Source organism: Artemia franciscana, chromosome 15, assembly GCF_032884065.1.
Source record: "Artemia franciscana chromosome 15, ASM3288406v1, whole genome shotgun sequence".
Classification (NCBI taxonomy): Eukaryota; Metazoa; Arthropoda; class Branchiopoda; order Anostraca; family Artemiidae; genus Artemia; species Artemia franciscana.
This window is the reverse complement of record NC_088877.1, coordinates 18,813,980-18,836,497: the sequence shown is the minus strand read 5'-3', so window position 1 is coordinate 18,836,497 and position 22,518 is coordinate 18,813,980. Positions and strand designations below refer to the sequence as shown.

Here is a 22,518-nt window from a genome sequence, read left to right as displayed (position 1 = left end):
CACACAGTGCGCTTTGATTCAGTCCAACATCCTCCTCAACATTCTCTGAGAGTTTCACTTTAACAAACTTAGCCTTAGTAATAGTAAAAATAATAGCAGCGGTAATGCTATTGCTGGTAGTAGTATGGATATACTGGCTTTTCGTTATCTCGGGATCCCCCTCAACATGCCCTGAATATGTCAACTGAAAACCTTACGCCGTTTCTGAGATTTCACTGATACTTCGTTTTGACAACCTTCATTCAAATGGTTTGTTTTAATTTAGTTCAACACTCCCCTCAACGTTTCCTGAACATCTCACCTTAATATCCCTAGCCTTAGTAGCAGTAGTAATGATAGTAGTAGTAGTAGCGATAGTAAGTACTATTACTAGCTGTAGTAGCAGTAGCAATAGTTAGTAGTAGTAGCAATACTAGCAGTATGCTGATGATTTAAGCATATTCGATGAAAGTGTGAGCAAAATAAACGAATTTTTAAAGGTTTTGCGAGTTCAGGTGCTATAATAGGTTGAAAACTAATGTTAGGAACACTAGGTCACTAAGGCTAGGAATAAGTGAAGATGAAAAGGTGGCGTTAGGTAACGAAAAGATTGATCAGGTGGGGAGCATCAGTTACCTTGGTAGTATTATTAGTAAAAACGATGGGAGCAATGAAGATGTTAAAACTAGAATAGCTAAGGCTCAGGGTGTTTTTTTCCCAGTTAGAAAAAGTTTGGAAGAAGAGGAAGATAAGTCTGTAAACCAAGATTAGAGTATTGGAAGCTACAGTGATGAAAGTGGTCAAATATGGCTCTGAAGCATGGGCGCTCCGAAAAGCGGACGAAAATTTACTAGATTTCTTCTAGAGAAATTGCCTGCGGATTGTTCTGGGTACCCGGCTGACTGACCGTATTTCAAACAGTAGGTTGTACAAAAAATGTGGCTCAACCTCGCTTTCTAGGGCTATAATAAAAAAATGGTAGAGATGGCTAGCCCACATTCTGCGGATGAAGGATGACAGATTGCCGAAGATTGTCCTTTTTGGCCAACCATCTATTGGGGCTACACGGAAAATAGGTCGTCCTCCTCTGGGGTGGGGGGATGTCATAAATAAAGATTTAAAGGAAATGGGAACTTCCTGGGAGGGTGTAAAGAGGGAGGCCTTGAATAGATTGGGTATGAGGAGGAGCGTGCGAAGCTGTGTTGGCCTCAGGCGGCTTGGTGCTGCAGTGAGTTATTAGTGGTAGTGGTAGTAGTAGTAGTAGCAGTAGTATTAGTAGTAGTAGTAGTAGTAGTAGTAGCAGTGGCAGCTGTGGTAGTATCTACAAAGGGCCTTTTATTTAGTCCAACATCCACTTCAAGATTGTCTGGAAGTTTTAACTTCATAACATAAGGTGGTCCTGGGATATTAAAGATACGTCTTTGTGATCACCTGCATACGAAGAGTCTGTTTTGATTTGGTTAAACATCCCCTTAACATTCCCTGAAATTTAACATTATTGAGCATGGTTTAAGTAGTAGTGAAGTAGAAGTAGTAGGAGTAGTATTAGTGGTAGTAGTAGTAATAGTAGGTAGTGGTAATAGTACTAGGATTAGCAGTAATAGTAGTAGCAGTAGCAGTAACACCAAACTCATTCTTGAAATGTAGCTGATACCCTTTTTTGACCAACTGCTTGCAAACAGTGTTTTTAAACAATTCAACACACCCTTCAATGTTTCTTGAACACTTCAGCCTAATACTCTTAGCCGTTTTTTAGAACTAGCATAAAACATACTGCCTTTTCACTATAACAAACCCTGTATGCAAACAATGAGCAAATTGCTTAACTTACAGCCATTGCCCCAAGGGCTGTGGAGGGTTATATCATCCCCAGAAGCATAGCTACTGGACCTTATAACTATGCTGAACAAAACAAATGTTTCGAGTTTTCATAGGGTATTATAAACCCACTAAGAGCCCTTCATGATTTTGTTTTTGCGGACGATTTTGCATTCTTCGCTCACGAATCAGAAGGCATACAACACAATATAAATGAACTTGGGCGTGCGGCAAATGCTGTTGGCCTCTCCATAAATGCTAACAAGACTAAATCATGTCAAATGTGGTCATTCCTGACTTAGCTGATGGACCTTTGGTCAACAATGAGGAAATTGAAGTAGTGAGAGAGTTCAAATATCTCGGCAGCATTCTTACGCAAGATGCCAATCCTGAAAGAGAAATTTTGTGCCGAATAGCATTGGCTGGCTCTGCCTTCAATTGTCTCAGAAATGTTTGGAAAAATAACAAATATTCCCAGAAGCTAAAACTCAAAAGCTAAAAAATTTATAATAGCAATGTCCTCTCCGTCCTTACATATGGCTGTGAAACTTGGAGCATCACTGCGCAACTAGGAAAATGACTACGGGCATTCGATAATAACTGCCTAAGATCTATTTTGAATATACATTGGGCTGAGAGAATAAGAAATGATGATATTTATACCATGACAAATCCTACCCCCATCCTTGATGCCATTAGAAAGCGACGATGGATGTATTGGGGGTACATGGTGCGAATGGGTGATGGAGGGCTACATCGTGACCTATGGTGTTGGATACTCCCTGGCCTCCGCAAGTCAGGGAGACCCAAAATGACCATTGGAAGGATGTTGGAGAAGGAGGCAAAGCTGGCGAGGTCTTTGATGGAGGAGCTTTGGTCGAGGGCTCAGGACAGGTCGTCGTGGCGAACCACTGTTGCTACCTTATGCGCCCTCAGGCGTGGAAAGGTCTAAGTCTAAGTAATTATTTGGGGAGGCCGTTAAAAAAGAGTGAAGTCCACCTTCGGAGAATGACTTGTCCCACCGCTCAAGACAAACCTTGTAAGAGATGGACATATAGCGTCTATACTTATAACATCCACAGACTACTCTGTATAGCACCAAGTCAGTTGGAATATCACTGCAATGCGGATCAGACTAACAAAAGAGAAATGGTCCCTTTTCAAAATTATATAAAGGCCTTTTAGCTCAGTGTCTGAAAAAAAGAAAATAAATTTTTTTGCTAGACGTTCATCGAGTACGTGAAAGATCTTCTTCTTAGACGCCAAGATTATTGGAGTCCACTTCGGTCTCCTTTTGGCTGCATGAAGGTTATTATTTGCTACTCTTAGGCATTGTCCTAATTGGTTTAATGAGGTGTAATAACTCATTCATCTTACTCGTCATCAATTTCAACCAGGCTCTTAACTTGATATGGCGAGAAGGACTCTGGCAAATTATACTACACTACACTACAGACCCCCTGAAAATATTGTATCTCTGATTGGGGATATGCTCTCAAAGTTAATAGCCAGATTCAACAATAAGAGGAACACAATATGAACTACTTGTATCAGTAGGTGTTTTATAGGGTGGTATTCTGTCTGTAACACTATATATCTTATTTAAAGATTAACGTAATAGCTCCACCCTTTAGCCTGTCATAAAGCATATTAAAATGTCAAGATTTGAATAGAGAAATGTCACAGAATGTTAATGTTTCACTATATAGTATCTCTTGTATGGGAGCCTCCGGGTCCTTGAAAAAAAAAGAATTATGCCGTTTGTGAGATTTTTGAAAGATTTGCGAGTACTTAGTGTTCGATTTGTCTATGACAAACAGGTGCATCTGAATCAAACAAGTCTCGTTTTTTCATCAAAATTTGTGCTAGAACTTGGAGCTCTAATTAGCACCTACAAGAATCAAATTTCTGGTAAAGTTGTTTCTTCTAGTGTATAATCAATGATTTAGGCTAAGAGACAGGTAAATTAACACATATAGCAGACAAGGTGTTCACTGAATAGCCTAGATTATTTACACAAATTACAATGGAATCTAGCATCTAGACCTAAAGCTTAGCCTAGACCTAGGCTAGCCTAGTATACGAAGAAGGCTTCCTATTTTGGTCATCAAACTATTAAAGAATCACTGGTAAAGTTCTACTTAATTGACTTCTTGCTATCTCAGAAAGGGTTTAGGTTAGGAAAATGAAACTTTCTGGGATGAATCTACAGACTAAAGTATGTCCCGGGAAGTTATTTTGAAGCAACTACCTCCTGAAATTTTGACAAAACAACATTCTACCTTAATTTTCAGTTACTAGTTGCTTTTTCTCTGCCTTTAGTTCTGAAAATGCAATTCCTGTTATTTGAGTAGGCCTAGAATTTTCAGCCATATCAATGTTTTTTTTTTTTCAAAAAACAATTTTGTTGTACTTCAATTGAGCAGAAGATTTATTTTGCAAGGTTTCACTTTTATAACACACATATATTTAAAGGTTATCAAAGGTCAGTGCCCTCTAGAGGGATAAGAGTGGTGGTAGTTGCTTCAAAACACCTTCCTGGGACATACTTTAGTCTGTAGATTCATCCCTGAAAGTTTCATTTTCCTAACCTAAACCCCTTCTGAGATAGCAAAAAGTCAATTAACTAGAATTTTACCAAATCACTTTCCCTTTTCTCTCATTTGCTCAAGCATGAATTCTCTGACCAGATCTCTTGCAGAGGGGCTGCAAACCAAGCTAGGCTATAAATTTCAGAGGGGGATAGATATTTTGACTGAGAGATGGTAGTACTGGTTGAAAAGGAAAAATAACATTTTAGAATATAATTCATGTTCTTTATTGAGGCAACAGTGTAAATATGTAATTATAAAGTAAAATCAAGCCACCTTTTTTGTTGTGGACTAGTTTCTCCAAAACATCTTCTGCATTGACTAGAACATCCCTTTGTATAGATAATAAGGTCAATCCGTTAAGCTGTTCCTGACCTGAGGCCCTCCTTGTATAGGATTTCACTCTTCTCAGGGTAATAAAAGAACACATGCACATAGTAATAGTGATGTGAATTGTTGCAACAATTTCCAAAATGAGGAGTTTGGAAAATGTTCTTATCACATTCTTCTAAGCACATTATGAAATATATTGGTGCCACATTTCCCAACTGTATCCACATTCTCCTCCACTGAGCTAATTCAGCTTCCAAGCTTCCTCTATAGCTGTCTATATCAAGACACCAAAATTAGTCAGAGTATCTGATATATCCTTTGTCAAGGGATTTACAGTGCTGAGGAAGTAGCCTAGTTATTATAGTGACTAGCAACTTTCTATGACTAAGGAATTGCTGATGCAGAAAGTAGTCCATAAATCTTCTTGAATTTACCTCATCTCATTTCTCTCTCTTGTCTCTAACTTTGCTCTTAAGTTTATCAGCATGTTTAAGAAAGTATACAAGATCTATAGTTTCTAATTGCAAAGATGTCAACAAATTGCATGATAGACTAAAAACTTACTGACAGTAAGCATAGCTGCATCACTCAATAACAGATAGCAAAGAATAAGCTTTGCTTGAAGACTCAAAACCTGAATCAGGATGCTCTTGAATTTCCCTCATAGCCTTACAGATAATAATGAACATCTCTTCAAACAAGATTATTGCTTTTTAGTGCTCAACCTGTCTAGTCCCTCAAAATTTTGTCATTCTGATTTTTTTGTCCCTGTGATAAAATTACTTTCTTGAACAATGTGTCAGAAAATTGCAGAATGTTTAGGTAAAATTCTAAAGAAATTAATTACTCCTTTGAAAGTTCCTAGACAATTTCTTATAACAAGTATTTTGTACAAATGACACAGGCCTAAGTTTAAGGAGTGACTTGCACAGTGAATGTTGACTACATGGGGAAAAATTTCATTGAGTATAGCAGCCCAACATAGATGAAGCTCCATCAAAACCTTGTCCCTTAAGTATTGTAATTGCTTCCCATTCTAACTAAGGTTTGTATCAACCAACCAACATCTGAGATCAACCAGCTGATACTTTTTAAAAAGGTTCATAATTGTTGATTTCTCTTTTGAAATGATGGATGACTAATTAACAAACAGGGGCATAGACTTCTATGTTAAACACTGAAAAAGCACATATGTGATTTAAATAAAGTTTAACAATCTCAGGAACCTGAGGTCATAACAGCATGTGGCTGACTTGGCAACAGCCTGGCATTTTCACAAAGCAAAAATTCTTGCATGGAGATCATCACACATTACCTACTTGTTGAGCATACATTACTCTACGTCAATGGATTAAAATCCATAATGAATTTGGTTAGCTTTTAAGACAGTTTTGTTTCAAATTTATTTTATAAAATGAATAAATCACTCAGTTTCTATCCTCATCACAATAAGATTTACAGCATACATTATCCTTTTGTATTACTCAAGATCTATAAGATCATTGACCTTACAGGACAAATTTTTGGTGGGATGTATCACTGTTATTCCCCCTGGGTTTGCCCATGCTTTCAAATTATTCCAGTTAGGGCTACTCAGACCAAGAAAAGAAATCAGCTTATGCCACTAGTTTCCTTATTCAATACTGCTTCAACATGTTTTTTTTGAAGGTATGTCAGTACTTAAAATAAGGGAAAAGGCATCATCTTTCAAGATCTGTAAACAGCTTAAAATTGATTTTCCTAGTTCCACAATTATTATATTCTGAAAGACCATAAAGGAAGCATCACCTTGTATGTTCACATTATTTTTAGGTTTCTCTTATAAACTGGTCCAAATTTACCAAGAGAATATACAGTAGTGGAGGATGTTGTTCTTTAGATATTAATTGACTCTTTTTTATATATTATATTAATTCCTAGAAGTGCTGACCTTGAAGTAGTGCTTGCTATTTTGAATTTGTGTTGTCATTGTTTTGTTAAGTATATTAATAGGGTTGTATTAGATTTGACCTAATGTAATGAACATGTTCAATTAAAATTCCATGACAACCTACCAACTTTTTATCATCCTCTAAAACTGCATTGTATTTTACTTCCAAGTTAATACTTAATACTTACAGACAAGTAATGTTTTTGTTTTTGGACCATCTTTATTAGTAAGTATAAGCCACAAACCTGTTATTTTTCACAGGACTAGTCTAAACAAGTGATATACAAAGGAGAATTTTGTAATTACTGGTAATATTGAGTGATTGAACATACCTGAAGAAGATTACTAGATCTTTGTTTTTCAACACTCTTGTCTGTAAGCTCTTAGCACTATTGGGTTTAACCATTTCTATTTTGGCTAGAAGTATTATAGGTAGAGGTAGCTGGATAGAAGTGTAATTAAAATGAAATAAAAAATATTGAAAAATAGGTCTTATTTTTAATAAAACAGTGAAGTTTGCAACAACAACAAAAATATTTCACAGATGATAATAAAAGTCTGAATGTTTTGGCTTCACATCTGGAAACATTTGTCAACTGGGAAAAAAGGAAAGAATAAACAAGAAACTAGTTTAAATACACTAGAAAAAAAAACATTAGCTATAGAAATAGCTATTAAAAAAGAAAAGTAAAATAAACTCATATTTCATAAAATACAGCTGCTGTGTGTAAACAAGCCCAATGTGATAATTCTTGCACCAAAATACAAGGCAGATTGGCTGCTATTGGCCTATACTATTGTGTATGTTTGATAAATCTTGCAACATGTAAATTTTACATATAACTTGAGACAAATTACGTAAAATCAGATACAGGCTGTAAGTCTTATTTGCTCTTATATTAAAAAAAAAATTAAATAAATCTTTCTTTTACTAATCAAACCTAAACACATTGATCTTTACTTGACTTATTATTATTGTCTGTACAAAAAAAGCTTTTTTGTTTTTGTGTTCTTCTTTGTTTTATTGAAAGTTTTTAACCCTTTCAAATATTTTTATTTTATTCCAATTATGAATGGAATCTGTTCTAAGGTGTTCTAAATGTGTTCTTAGGAACTATCTAGATTAACATAGCCTATGATGTAAAATAAGTACATGTCATCTGATGTGACATAGTTTTGCCCAATCAATCAGGTCTCTAATCTGGTATTTGCATTGATAGTAAAACCTCCTAAATTTTGTGAAACTTCTTGAAACCAAACTCAGTTTGTTGTATAGGCCATATTTGTCAGAAAAGTTTTGGTGGACATACAAAACACTAACAACTAAGGCTTTTGGCTCCAAATTGCAAGACAATTGGAAAAACTTACCAATACATAGAGATGGGCGTATCTCTCTCCTAAAGGTTGATAACTATAATTCTATCCTAGGAAAGGGGAAAGGTTTCAAATTTTTCCCCATGAATGTAGTTTTTAATCTCCTTTCCCCATATGGGATCCCCTTATTCCTTTCATTGTGTAGATATTCCCCAGTGTGTAGTTATGTATTGATGTGTTTTAAGATTTCGTTTTCTTTTTTAGGGCTTGTGTTCAGATTGTGTGCCGAGTGTGGACTTTAAAAATGGCGGAATTTAAGCCAGCAAATACTGGTAGCAGTATTGACATGAAAGGCTATTTGCATAAATGGACAAATTATTTAAAAGGATACCAAAAGAGATGGTTTGTTTTGTCAAATGGAGTGCTTTCTTACTACAGGTTGGTTTGTATACTTATTTAAAAATTCCAGGATTTTATGTATATACTAGCTGTTGGGGTGGCGCTTCGCGCCACCCAAACACCTAGTTGGTGGGGGCGCTTCGCGCCCCCCCCCCCCGCGTGCGTAAGTCGTTACGCGCCATTGTAGTTGTGTCCCTATATCCCACCTGTGAATATAGATAGATATATATACATATGTTTTTAACTATGTAAAACTTGCAAATATACAACATTCTTTGCTGTCCCATTGTCTGTGTATATAAATAGATTGTCAGGTTTACCGACTCTTGAACATGCAACATATAATGGTCCATGGGAAAACAATCCGTATTCAAATCTATACCTCATGATTCTAATGATTGCCCTTGAGCTTTGTTGATGGTGATTGCTAATCGACCATTCCCTGTGTCGCCGTCGTCATTTGTATATCCCCCTGTGCCCCCCGTGTCCCCGTTGTAGTTGTGTCCCTGTGTCCCGGTCGTCATTTATATTCCCTGTGTCCCGGTCATCATTTGTGTCCCGGTGTCCCAGTCTGTGATTTCTCTTTGAGCGTCCCGGGCGTCATTTATGTTCCTTGTGTCCCGGTCGTCGTTTGTGTCCCGGTGTCCCGGTCTGTATATACATTCGTTTTTGAATTAGTCTTTTTTTTTAGTTTTTAGTTTTTTACCTTTTTTTAGTTTTTTTAGTTATACCTCATGATTCTAATGATTGCCCTTGAGCTTTGTTGATGGTGATTGCTAATCGAACATTCCCTGTGTCCCCGTCGTCATTTATATATCCCCCTGTGCCCCCCCGGCGTCCCCGTTGTAGTTGTGTCCCTGTGTCCCGGTCGTCATTTATATTCCCTGTGTCCCGGTTGTCATTTGTATCCCGGTGTCCCAGTCTGTATATACATTCGTTTTTGAAATGGTATATGATGAAATAAATTTTTGTATTTTTCCCCTTTTTTTCTTTTTAGTTTTTTTTTGGTTTTTACTTTTTTGTAGTTTTTTTAGTTTTTTTTTCTTTTTTCTTTTTATTTATTTTTTTTTTTTTTTTAGTTTTGTTTTTCTCCTTTATTTTTCTTTTTTTCCTTTTTTTCTTTTTTAGTTTTTTTTGTTTTTTAGCTTTTTTAGTTTTTTTTATTAGTTTTTAGTTGTTTTTTTCTTTTTAGTTTTTTTTGTAGTTTTTACCTTTTTTTAATTTTTTTAATTTTTTTTTACTTATGTCCTGGTTGTCATTTATGCTCCCTGTGTCCCGGTCGTCATTTGTGTCCCTGTGCTTTGTTGACGGTGATTGCTAATTGAACATTCCTTGTGTCCCGGTCGCTTTTTCTTTGAGTGTCCCGGTCATCATTTATATTCCCTATGTGCCGGTGTCCCGGTCGTCATTTGTGTCCCGATGTCCCGGTCTGTAATTTCGTCAGTCGAAAACATGACGTCAGTCGACACACAAACATGACGTCACTCGACAGACACACACACACACAGGCAACTTATTTTTATATATATAGATATATATACATATATAAACATATATAAGAACATGGTGAACCATAATTCTGCCAACATTCCAGTTCCGATTCCAGTCATGTTTAGGTTGCTTCCATGCCCTTAGATGTCTCTGTAATATACTCAGAGATACAGAAGCATCAGAAAGCACTCTGGCTCTTGGAACATACTATGTTATGAATGCTTTTGGTTCCCTTATCCACTCGCATGCCATTTTGGAGTTGCATAGCTGTGGTGTTAGTTTTGATGTAATTTTCCCATTATATTATATGTAAAGTAGGGTGTCCCTTATACGACACAAATTTTTCTTTTTGCATTTCAAAATGCATACCCTTTATATTTTTTACTAATGCTATAAGATACTCAACTAAAAAATTTCGTCTTTCCAGCATTATTGCAACCAGTGCTGACTGAGCTTCAAAGTTTAGAAAAAAAAAAACATTATTGAGTCCTGATATTTCGGTCTGCTATAAAATCACTATAAATGCTATAAAATAAGTGAATAAAAGTAAAAATTCAGTTATATGAACATTAGTTTTTAATTAAAAAGTAATGTTAATTACAGTTAATAACAATCAGTCAAGGTAACCTTTTTTTAGAGTAGTTTTTTTTTTACAGTCCAGATACAAACACTGTTTTTTTTTCTTCATCAGCCATGATAGGCTCATTAAAATCTTGTATTAATTTAACACCCCTTTCAGCAGCATCATTCACAACACTCAAACAACTTATTTTTCTTTTAGCTTCCAGAAAATCAGCATTATTGTTCCATGAAGATACATCTTCCTTTTCTACAGTCGTGATAAAAAAATTGTTTGTTCTTTTCCGATACAAAATCATCCAGTGTTTTATTTGGAAACAAATTTTAATGACAAAAAATTAACAACAATTTAAATATAACACAAAGTCAATTTAACTTACCAAACAACTTTTTAGTCAGTTCTTCCTATGATGGGTCATATTATTTGCTAAATCTAATATTCTGTCCCTGTTGAAGTTGGCAATCGTTTTCTTTTAAGTTTGGCTATCAACTTCATCATCGAAAAGCGACAGAATGACTGTCTCTTCATGTAAATACCACGAATGATGGCTAAACTTGCTTATAGAGGCTTTGGAAATTATTGCGTCAACTTTTTCGTACTCTTTTAACATCTTCAAGAGGTGCAAATCTTGGTTGGGTGCTTTGGTCGCCACTGTGCATTCCATCCAAGGTTTAACATACAAGAGGCTTTTTGTTCTTCGCAGTTATTCTGTATTTTGACTGAAGAAAACATATTTAAAGAATATATTGCTCTAGCCATCCAGCGGGCCTGTTGCATAGCTCCAGGGGGCCTTAGTTTCAGTTTTTTCTCTGTGTCTTCCCAAAAATATTGTGCACAGTTCGATTAATTTGCGGCAGTCATCTCTTGCAAAATCTTTGCCTAATTCTGCCTTATAAAATATTAACAAATCTTGGATATCTGTCTTGGCAACACGTCCTGTTACGAAATTAAGAGATGGTTCGATGTTACTAGAATCGATTTATTTCCAATTTTCTCTTAACTCTTTGAACATCAGAATATCTGGGCTACTAGCGATTCGCTTAATATTGGTTTCAAAGACAGATTTTAGGACTAATTTATAAACATGATGACGACAGGCGAAAAGTAGCAGTTCTCTTCCTAAAGTTTGCTCCAAAATAGAACCATTGAAACGGCCAGTATTGGAAGCTGTTGTGTCGCAGCACATTATTTGCAACGTTATCGGTAAGATTCCAGTCAAAGAGAGCTGTTGAGATAGCCTTAGCTTGATGTTTTCCAGAAGAACTTTCTAGTTTCGGCACTGCAAGAAGCTGTTCCTTACCTTGAAACGAAGCAATAACTGGCAAGCGTTCTTCTTTTGAACTTCGTGCATCTAACCCGGGTTAGAATGTCCATCCCAATGGACTATGACTACGTCGGGTACATTGTTTCGTAAGTCAGATTTGATTGCTTCTGCCCTCGATTTTCTAGTTTCAATAGGAATTCGCTGAATCAATGATTTGTTAATTGGGGAATCGTCGCTGCTCAGACCAAGCGCTTCGACCACCGCATCAAGAATGTGAACGGTGTCCCAATGCTTAACTAACAACGATCTAAAGCTGCAACTAGTTTAGGTGTAATGAGATTCGTTCTACATCTTTTTGAACTTTGGTTTCAAAGTTCAGAATTCAAGATCTGTTCTTCGCCTGAATCTTCTAGACTTTCTAAGTTATTTTTGGTGGAAGTAGATGCAACAGTTAGGGATTCTCTTTGTCTTACAATCCTTTCATGTTTTTTAAACCATTGTTGTCTAGATCTTTTCTCTTTTTCCGCCAATTTTTATATACACCTCCCAAGCATCCCAGTCGACCTGGCTCTCTCTGTCTCATTAAAATTAAGTCATCTTCCTCTGTTTTGATTATCTCCAAAGCATCAGCATGTACAATATCAAACAAATTATCAAAATCAATTTTGAAATTGTTTTCATGGCTTCTGAACACAACCTGAGTTTTCTTACATTTTTTTGCAACTCTCTCCAAACATGATATATATCAACAAGTTTCTTCACGTAGTTAGGAAATGACCTTGTTAGAATTCTTGCTTTTTCCCGATATATGATGCACTCTTTCATCACAAGATTTGCACTTTCAATAACAATCAGTCTAACCTCACGAATATTGTAAAATAGAACTGATAGAACTTATCAATTAGAGTGTAATTTTCCACCATTTATTTGATAACTAAGCGATCCAATTAGTTAAATATTTTGTTTATCACTCCGTAATTCCACCAACATGTTAACGCATTGAAGAGGGGAACACTAATAATCTCGAAAACCACATATGAAATGACAAATAAAAAAATATAGTTGCAACTCACTGCGCAGTACCTACGCAACTTGTATGGACATGTGTAAATCGCAAGTCGGCATGGGTTATCGATTATAAGTCGAACGAATTTTTTTTCTCTAGACAATATAGGGATATTACGAAACTTTTAAGATTGTATGTGTAAAAAATATCGAATTCTTAATTCAAGGGAAACCCTAATGTATAGGCATCTAAAAGTTTGTTTGAAGTTGAGAAATGTACTTTCGGATAGTGAGCTCCCTGTATTCGTCGGAATAAAGCAAGGAGCCATCACATCAGCAATTATCTACAAGAACGCGCTTCTTCCTGCGCAGATTGAACTACATATTAGTTGCATTTCAAAGGGGCTGGATACATCAGTGCTTTGTTATGCAGACGATCTGTTAAATCCGTGCTGGTCAAAAGCTAGTCTTCAACAGAGTTTTGATTACCTATCTGATAGATATCTACAAATAGGTCTTTGTATGAATTCTGTGAAGTTCCAAGTCCTCTTCTTTAATTTACGGAGTAGTTATGTGTCCGATAGTGTCTGTCTAGGTGGTGGTGAGGTGGCATTCACCACTGTACTAATATATTTAGGTCTTCGATTAAGAATGCACCAAAGCTTTTGCTTCGGAATGCTGAACGCAAACTTAGAATTGTTTATGCTAGTATAGTTACATTACAGCTTAATCTGGAACGGAAAGCCCTTTCTCGAATATATAATACTATGGCTCTCCTGCATATTCTGTATTTCACCCCATTTTGGGACATTTTTACTGAATCTGATAGGCGAGTGTTGCGAAAGTGCTATTTTAAGTACGCGAAGTTTTTGCTTCAGGCCCCTCGGTGGTTCAAGAATAGGTACATCGTTAATCGTTTTGGTGGGGCGGATCCGATTCAGGCCGGAAATGAACAGTTTCAGAAACTGAGTAACCAGTCCTCTTCTCACTCATGGAAGGGCGTACTATTTTCGATTTGGTATTATTAGTAATTTGTACATATCTTTGTGATATGTTTGTTTTGTTTTGTTTTCCTTTCTTTTATTGTACTCCGTCGTTTTCTTTTTTTGTTTATAGATGGGTAAAAAAGAACATTTAATCATTCATTCATTCATAATTCAAAAATACAACCAAACTGAAGGAAAAGTGAATAAAAATCCACAGCCAAAAGAAGTGAGGAAGTGAAAAAAAGCTTAAGGGTGAAAACATCACAGAGCTGAAGGTTTTAGAACGACTCTCTTACAAAAAACACACACACACACACACACAAAAAATACTTTTTCTGTTGTTATCTTTTATACAACTTTTTGAATTTTATTTTCTCAATTTTCTGGTATCCTTTAGACTTCTCCTTTCACTTATTAGGCTTTTGATGACTATTGTAAGCCAAATATATTTGACCCAGAGAAATATACATAAAACCTTTAGTAAATAAATAGTCCTAGCCTCTTAGTAAAATATAAAAGACGTCAGTGCAGATATAGAAAAAATAATTATTGACAAAGAAAGAACTTCACTTGCTAAATTAAGTTGTATTTATTGTTAGATTAAAAGCTAGTATGCTAATTCCCTTCCTCTGGAACTCCAATTAAATTCTAACTAATTCATAAGGTAAGTGAAATAAACACTACTATGAGAGAAAAGCAAGCAAGATTTCTAATAGGGAAAAGCTAATGTTTTTGACTTATATTTTCTTAACAACAATGACCAATAAACAAAATCCAAAACCCAGATAGCTTCTGCTAAACCTTTCCTTGCATACATTAACCTCAAGGTCCCCCCTTATTGGAAAATAATAAACATGCCAACAAGAATATTTTGCAAATTATTTGTAATAAATCTGGTTCAGTCCCTGTACAAGATTAAGCCCAAGTTATATTTAACTAAGTATTAAGGCTAAACAAGAATTTTTATTGATTTGCCCATTACAATTACTCATAACATTACCCATATTGCTTTACCCATAACAATGATTTACCATTTGATTGTTCAAATTTACCATTTGATTGTTTTTACCCATAACAATCTTTACATACTTTAGACGGATTTGTAGGTGTTTTTCTGGAAATATTCGGGCTTTTTAAAATTTCGTTTGACTACTGAAAAATTCTCTTGATTTTTGTTCTTTTTCTTGGTTTCATCATGTGATGACTATTAGAAAAGTCTATTTGGTAATAGTCACGAAAAAGAAAAGTCAAAACGCAAATTTTCCAAGCATGAAAATCATTTTCTTATAAAAAGACAATGGAGTATCAACTACAAAGCGTTGGAGAAAATTTTGCTGTCTTTCTCTCACCAACACACTTTCTTCTGAATTTTCATCTCGATCCTCCTTTTGTGGGATAAAACTGGGTATACTTTACAAAACCATACTAAAATTCTCACAATTCATGTATTGTCATGTATTCATTAGCGTCATATACCCGTTGTATAACATCACAAGACTGTTTAAAATTGAAAGCTGGGAATTAACAGGCGCAGTAAATTATGATGCAGCAGGATCGGCTAAATATTTTACTGTAAAATGGTATTTGTAATATATTTACCAATTTTTATCTTTCAAAACACCTGTCGGTGTTTGTATGAACCTCCGTTGATGGTTAAAACACGCTTGTATTCATTGTTGATCCTGAGGTAGTTATATTGAGAAGCAGTATTTTGTAGGTAAATTTTTTTTAGACAGTTATAAACTTCAAATGCTGTTGATTCAAGTGGCCCACACACCTTTCAGTAGTCCAAGTGGATCCTGCTGTGTGCAACACTTAAGATAATACTTATTAGGGAGGAAACCTGAGTTACTACCAATTGCTGAGATTGGTTTATTGTTGATCATTTGAATAACACGCTTTCCGTATAATTCTATGATGTGAAAAACGATATATCCTATTTTATTCATTTATTTATTTAAAAATGTGTCATACAGTAAATTCTGTATACAACAGAAAACAAAGCTAATGAAATAGAGAAAAGGAAACACGAAAACAAACTGACTTGAAGATAAGGAACAAGTTGTGTAAGCAACATAAAAAAAAACCAAGTTAGAAAGTAACAAATCTCATATCATATACATGAATCTGCTCTTTTATTTTGTGTTTTTGTTTTCTTGTTTCCTTTTCTCTATTTTATTTGTTTTCTTTTCTGTTGTGTACAAAATTTACTGTATAACACATTTTTAAATGATTAATAGATAAAATAAGATGTATCGTTTTAAAATAATTAAATAATTTACTGTTTTAGAATGATAGTAAAAAAAAGTCTGAATTATATGCAAACTCTTGACTCCAAACTATACACAAAATGCTACCAGAGGATGCTAGGGATGATTCACTACCTCTCTACACTAATCTGTGCTTGATTGAGTTTGTACGTAATTAGATTATATATAAATCACCGTATTAACTATATATTGATTACTTTAATTATTAATTATATATAAATCTTTGCTCTAAAAGTGGGCTTAATTCGTTATCATCTAGGAATTTGTTAAATTTTGCAATAGCCTGAGAAATGGCTAGTGGAGGTTCAGCAGTTTTCTATCTTTGAAATATTGGCGTATCTGTGCTAAGGTGAAAAAAATTTTGGAAACGAAAAAACAACTAACGCATTTTTGATTGGTTGAGTTTGTGAGGATTTTACAGATTGAAGCAATATATAAATGTGAGGGACGGCTACTGCATAATAAAGGTTAGCCAGAAGGTGGAGGTTGAAATGGAATTGCATGTGACAATAGAGGCATAATACCCTTCCCCTTGGTAATGCTTTTAGGCCTTAAGAAATGAATCTTTGTTGGAAAAAGTGATTATTCTAATATCTTGATTAAAATACATAGAATTCATTCAAAACAAAAAATGTAAAAGTAATAATAGAAGAGATAAAGCAATCCCACCGCCTCGAGGAGGGTTCTATGAAACTTTACGCCAGTTTAGAAATAAACTCATGCAAATCTCTGAAAGTTTCCCATAGGAATCATATCTGCGTTAATAATTTATCGCAATAATTGTGATTTTACCTTCTGACATGGAAAACAGAACAGCCTGAATGTGCTCACAAGAGGATAAAAGGCAATAATCTTCCAAAAAATTTTTCAAAAGATTCCCACCTGTCAAGAAATTTTATTTTATACGCTATAGGTGTAAAGTGTATATCTAGTTCATTTTACTGTTCTCGGTTTAGTGAGTATATTCTCTTTTTCATTGAGCCTAAAAAGTTTTTATAGTGTTCCTTTCATCTTTTTGGGTTTACTGCTTATTTTTTTTAACATACATCACCTCCCTCTCCCCCAAAATCTCTTGTTATATTTCGGACCGTAAAATTTTTTTTTATACTGCCCAACTAAGAATAAATGATGTCATTGCATATTTAAAATTGTCGTTAAAAATAGAGAGAAATTTTTAATATGAAGTACCTTTGTTTTAGAAACCACAGTGAGATGTCCCATACTTGTCGGGGTTCGATTCGACTTCAAGGAGCTATAATTCACGCAGATGAGTCCTGTACATTTGCTTTGAGCAATTCTGGAAGTAATACTTTTCATTTAAAAGCAGCTAATGAAGCTGAGCGGCAAAAGTGGATTACTGCCATTGAACTAGCCAAGAGCAAAGTCATAAGGCAGCAAGACTTGGGTATGCTTTTTTCATATTATGTCATTGTCAGTGTCTAAGAAATTGGGAGAGTGGGAAAGCGAGAAAATGAAGCTGGAGAAAAAAAGAAGAAATACTTCATTGATTTGCTTCTGAATGTCTGATTCTAACTGTAACATCAGACAAAACTAAATCAACGTTAAGCTGCCTAAAATGCATATACTTGACTTGCGATTTCCTCAGTAATATATTTAAAAGTTAAGGCGAAAAGAAAAAAATAAAGGTAGAAGCATAATTTATAAACACCATAATATTTTACAATGGAATTTTATTATGGAATTTCACAAATTGACTTCTAAATATCTTTTGATATTAGTTGGCCAAAAGACTGTTTACTTTGTCATTTTCTGTTATTAATCCTAATTTCTTTTTTTTTGGGGGGGGGGGAGGGCTGTCCTTGTAAATGTACACTGTCACCAGACAGTTGAATGTTTTAAAATCTAAGTGATAGAATACACATCTTGTCCTTAGTGGGAATTGGAAAATTTTTTCCTAATTAGGGGGGGGGAGCTAAAATATGAAAAGAAGTATTTTAAGCCACTTTTTTTCATAGGTCCTAGAAAGGAAGACATTCCTTCAGACCATTTTTCAAGTGTAGATATCCCCTATGTCTTCAACTGTTTCAGAAATCTCTTCTGAATTCCGAAAGAATTCATGCATTTGCATTTAAATTGGTAATATGATACATTTTTTCCCGAAAGTAAGAAATATATATAACTGATAGACATAATAGAGGGTTTTTTATACACATATTGAAAGTTGAATTTAACATATTCTGAAACCTGAGCGGTCCTTAGAACAGCCACGTTATTAGGCATTAAGTTTTAGAGTAAAAAGTAATACATGATTTCAAAATTCATTTTAGTTTTGAGTTCAAGTTGAACGTATTTAAAACGATGTTATTGATGAGCTGAATTACCGATATTAATATGGCAATTGTAAGGGCATCTTTTAGCATCCAAGAATTACATTTAGAGTATTGATTTTGCCTGCTTATCATTTTTCTTCTTTTTTTCTAGAGTACACTAGCACCACAGGTGAGCATTTGCATTTAATAGCATACCCATTGAGCGAAAGTGCTTTTCTAACCCTTTTCCGAGATTTTGTTAGCCCGCTTTTCTGGCTTATTTGCCATCATATATTATTTATTTGCTTACATTGCGAGGATGCATCAATCAAGTTTCGATAAGATACTGCTTAAAATGAGTCTAGTGTCTTCCAATATCTGTAGGATCATAATTGCTAAGTTTTGGTTTTTCTGCGGTGTTGTTGTAAATACGTCTTCAACGAGAGGAGGCCCTCGCCTCCTCCCCTAAACGCAATGGATTTTAATATTTTGCCTCTTGTATCCTATGATCTTCATGTAAAATATGTGTAAGTGCCTAGGTGGCCTTAGGTTGCCGTGCCCAAGTTTGAACCTGTCAACTCAAATGTAATATGTAAGTTGAAGCATATGAAATCTTTTGAACTGTTTCATGGTCTTTCGTGAACGGTTTTTTTTTTGTGGTAGTGGTTTGCAAGTGGAACTGCTTTTCTCCAAACTTGGCCCCTGCCATTGTGGTGTCGGGTACTATGATATTTAGTGTTATTTGATTTCAAAGCAGTGTATGCCAAGATTATACAGGTATGTTTTCTGGCAAAAAAGTAAATTTTGGAAAACGAATCCGGAATGACAGTCTCATCCTTAAATTATATGAAAACCAGTTATGCGCTGTACCGACTGACGATTATAACCTTACCAACCGATTTAAAGTAAACTCTAATATCCCACAGGAATGTATTTCATCCTGAGCGCCATTTGCTATTGTCATTGGCCTTGTTCCCAGAGTATGCAACTCCACGGGTGGATCCCAACTAAGTTAGAGTCGACTCTGTTTCCAACTAACCCTCCTATAACATCTGAGAGAAGACCTGCATCGAAATATCACTGAAATCTCAATCCCAGTCGAACGAGCTGGATTTTCTATTAGCTTGAGGAAAATGAAAATCATGCGTAACAACATGAGGACCCTAGCTACCTCGCCTCTTGAAGTTGGTGCTGACATTCTGGAGGATGCTGAAGATTTAAATACTTTGGAAGTGCCACTTCATCCGATGGGTGCCTTGAGTGCACAATTACCAAACCTGCTGCTTTCGATGGAAGTGTATTTGAAAAGTTAAGGACCGTATGGAGAAATGCAGCAGACTCTCTGAAACTTAAACTGCAGCTCTTTTAACAGCAACGTTTTCTCCGGTCTGATGTACTAATGTGAATCATGGGAGTTGACTAAGAAGCTTGAAAAGCTACGCCAAAGATTCAAGATTATCTGCCTCAGTCGCATCCTTGATATTCACTGGACCTAGTATCACTAACGTTTTTATCCGGGATAAAACTGAACAGCCACTTGCGACTAATAAGATTTAAAACAGTCGTTTGCATTATTGGGGGCACATGGTGACAATGGGTGAAGGCCACCTGCCTCATTGCGTTTTGGGTTGTGTCCCTCTCGGAATCAAAAGACGTGGACGACAGAGAGCGACGCTTGAATTTTATCTCGAGATGGATGTTGAGCTGTCGAAGTCGCCTCTTGAAGATCATTAGACCAAAGTGCTAAAGACCACATTATAGAGAGGCACCCCTGTCAGTTTATGCGCCTGCCGCCGTGGAAAGACGTAAGTCTAAACAGGATTGCTATCTGTTGTAAGTAAATAATTTATGCTTAGAAGCTAAAAGATTTTGCTTTCTTTTTCCCTCTCGCATTTCTGTTCTCAAATTCTGTTGTATGATTTTGCCATGTATGTTTGTCTGCTGGTACAAACAATCAGGCTTTCAACGCATGCAACGTTCGATAATGTTGTTTGACGTATAATAGTGACACCTGCAGAGTTTAAACAAACATTCTTCTTTATTTGTCCAGAATGTTCATCAGCTTTCTATTTCTTATTTGTATTCTGTGTTTATATTTTTCAAACCACAAGAAATCCTTTAACTAGAGTTTTAACTAATAATAGGAAACATTAAGGTTTATGTTTCCTCTGATACATGCGGTTTTATGACAGGCCTATAGTTTTATTTTCACCGAAAGGAGAAAATTCTTACATGATAGAATTGATTAGTCAAATCCATCCACTCACCGAGCCAGAATTATGATATTAGTTAGACTTTTGCTAGTCTGATAAATCCGAATCACAGCTACCAAACCGTGGCAAAATTGTTAGCTTATATTAAAAAATTAAAACCATAAGACCGCAGAAAATAACAAGCCAAAAACTTGCACAGGGAGCATAAACCTTAAAATAGAGCAGTTTGGTGCATACACACCAAACCAAACATACAAGAAAATAATCAACTTTTCAAATGAACTGCTAAGATCCGAAACTACCATGCGAAGCTTTGCAATCTTTATGTGCTGTGGATTGTAGAAGAAAAAAGAAAGAAAAAACAGTATATAAATATAAATTTGCATGTTAGTATCAAAATATAACCCCTTTTTGCACACTTTCTCCCACGGGTCGGGGATTATAATATAAATAAGTGAGATTAATTTCTGAGCTCTCGCCTCCTTACTACCTCTCCCGTCCAGTAGCACACAACCACCCCCCTTTCCTGACTATTAAAACCTTGAGATGGGTAAGGGTAATAATATCATGTGCCTAGTCACATCCTGGAGCCGTCCTGGCCGAGTGGATTGGTGCGCTGGATTCGGGATCCTTTGTCTGAGAGGACGCGGGTTCGAATCCCAGTGTGCCCAATTCTTCAGTTTGGGACGGGGGTCAGTGGCGTGACTGTAAGCTTAGCCAGAGTCGACCCAGCTCTAAATGGGTACCTGGAGAAATCTGGGGAAGGTAGACAGGAAGGGTATGCGAAAGCACAGGATGGCTGGCTTCCAACCCCCCATTGTACTTCCTGGCTGAAGGGCCAAGAAACGGAGATCAGCACCGCCGGTAGGGACTGTAAAGTCTAATGCCATATCCTTTACCTTACCTATTCTCATAAAAAACTCTACTTTTGAGATGGAAAATTTCAGCTGCTTGACGACTACTAATGAACTAGTTGAGTTTGACCATGCACTGGTTTAAAAACACTGTTATATTGAGGTCGTAGGAATAAAGCTGGTTAAGTTATGGAAATTATGAGAGACATCAGATATAATTCCAGGGGTATTCTATGCAGTGTTCCCGCTTTAGGCCCACCCACTAGAACGGTTTTTTAATTCTCCTATGGTTGAGCTTTTTCATTTAGGAATTTGGCGTTTTCTAGGGACTTTTGCAAGTCTTTTGGAATTTTTTTTTATTGATTTCCAGGATTTATTATTTCAAAATTGTGAAGATTAATCTCCTCATGGGTCATGGTTATTCGGTTTTTGCTTCGATAGTATTCTCTGTAAAAGAGTAGGCGAATTGCAATCACGTCATTACTATTCTTAAACGTTCCGAACCTGGGTTAATCACATTTTTATCAAGCCATTGTTTCATTAATAAGCCGCCTTGCTTAATGCTAAATAAAAGAACAGGTCAATTGAACTTTGAATGGCAAAAGGAAGTGAGTGATCAGTTGGAGTACCTCTTTGACATTTAGTAAATAATATTCAGCTCAACATATTGACATTTTGAACTGACATTTCTGGTAAAATAAGTTTGTTTTTCCTTTGCATATTTCAGGGGCAACAATCCACGTAAATATTTGTGTAAGGGAAGGAGTTTCCAATGAAAATACAAAAAAAAAGATAGTTCCTAGTATCTAAGGAGGGGGTGGGGGTATTTTTTATTTTTTATAATGAAAACGCCAAAACAAAGATTTTTCTTACTAAAACGGTATTTTTTTTTTAATTCGGGGGCCAATCACCCCCCCCCCCTGATTCTCCTATTGCTGTCCCTGGCTTAGTTAAGAAAGATTCAAATCATCAATCCATCATTGAAGATAGGGTAATATATTTGTCCAGTCTAGAAATAATGTTTTTTACTCAATTGATCTTGTACGGTTATGATTTATCTTTATCAAGCTTTGAACTAGTTTTGATATAAGTAAAATTTCCAGAACTACCGAATGGCACCTGCGCAAAATTTTAGCCTGAAGAACAGTACGATTTTTTGAAAGGTAGAGGATGTGTCGACCAGTATTATAGCTTGCATTCAGAAGTGAGACCCAACTTCGT

General features: G+C 35.7%; 1 protein-coding gene across 2 annotated transcripts in view; it reads left to right on the top strand.

Annotated features, from left to right (window-relative positions):
* The first annotated feature begins 3,599 nt into the window (after positions 1-3,599).
* The window catches only part of LOC136036137 (oxysterol-binding protein 1-like), a 117,192-nt gene continuing 98,273 nt past the window's right edge, over positions 3,600-22,518 (top strand). For both annotated transcript variants that reach the window (XM_065718166.1, XM_065718165.1), the window contains exons 1-3: positions 3,600-3,708; positions 8,230-8,403; positions 17,160-17,365. In XM_065718166.1, the coding sequence (XP_065574238.1) occupies positions 8,270-8,403; positions 17,160-17,365 (340 nt within the window). In that variant the 5' untranslated portion in view covers positions 3,600-3,708; positions 8,230-8,269. The remainder of the gene's footprint in view (positions 3,709-8,229; positions 8,404-17,159; positions 17,366-22,518) is intronic.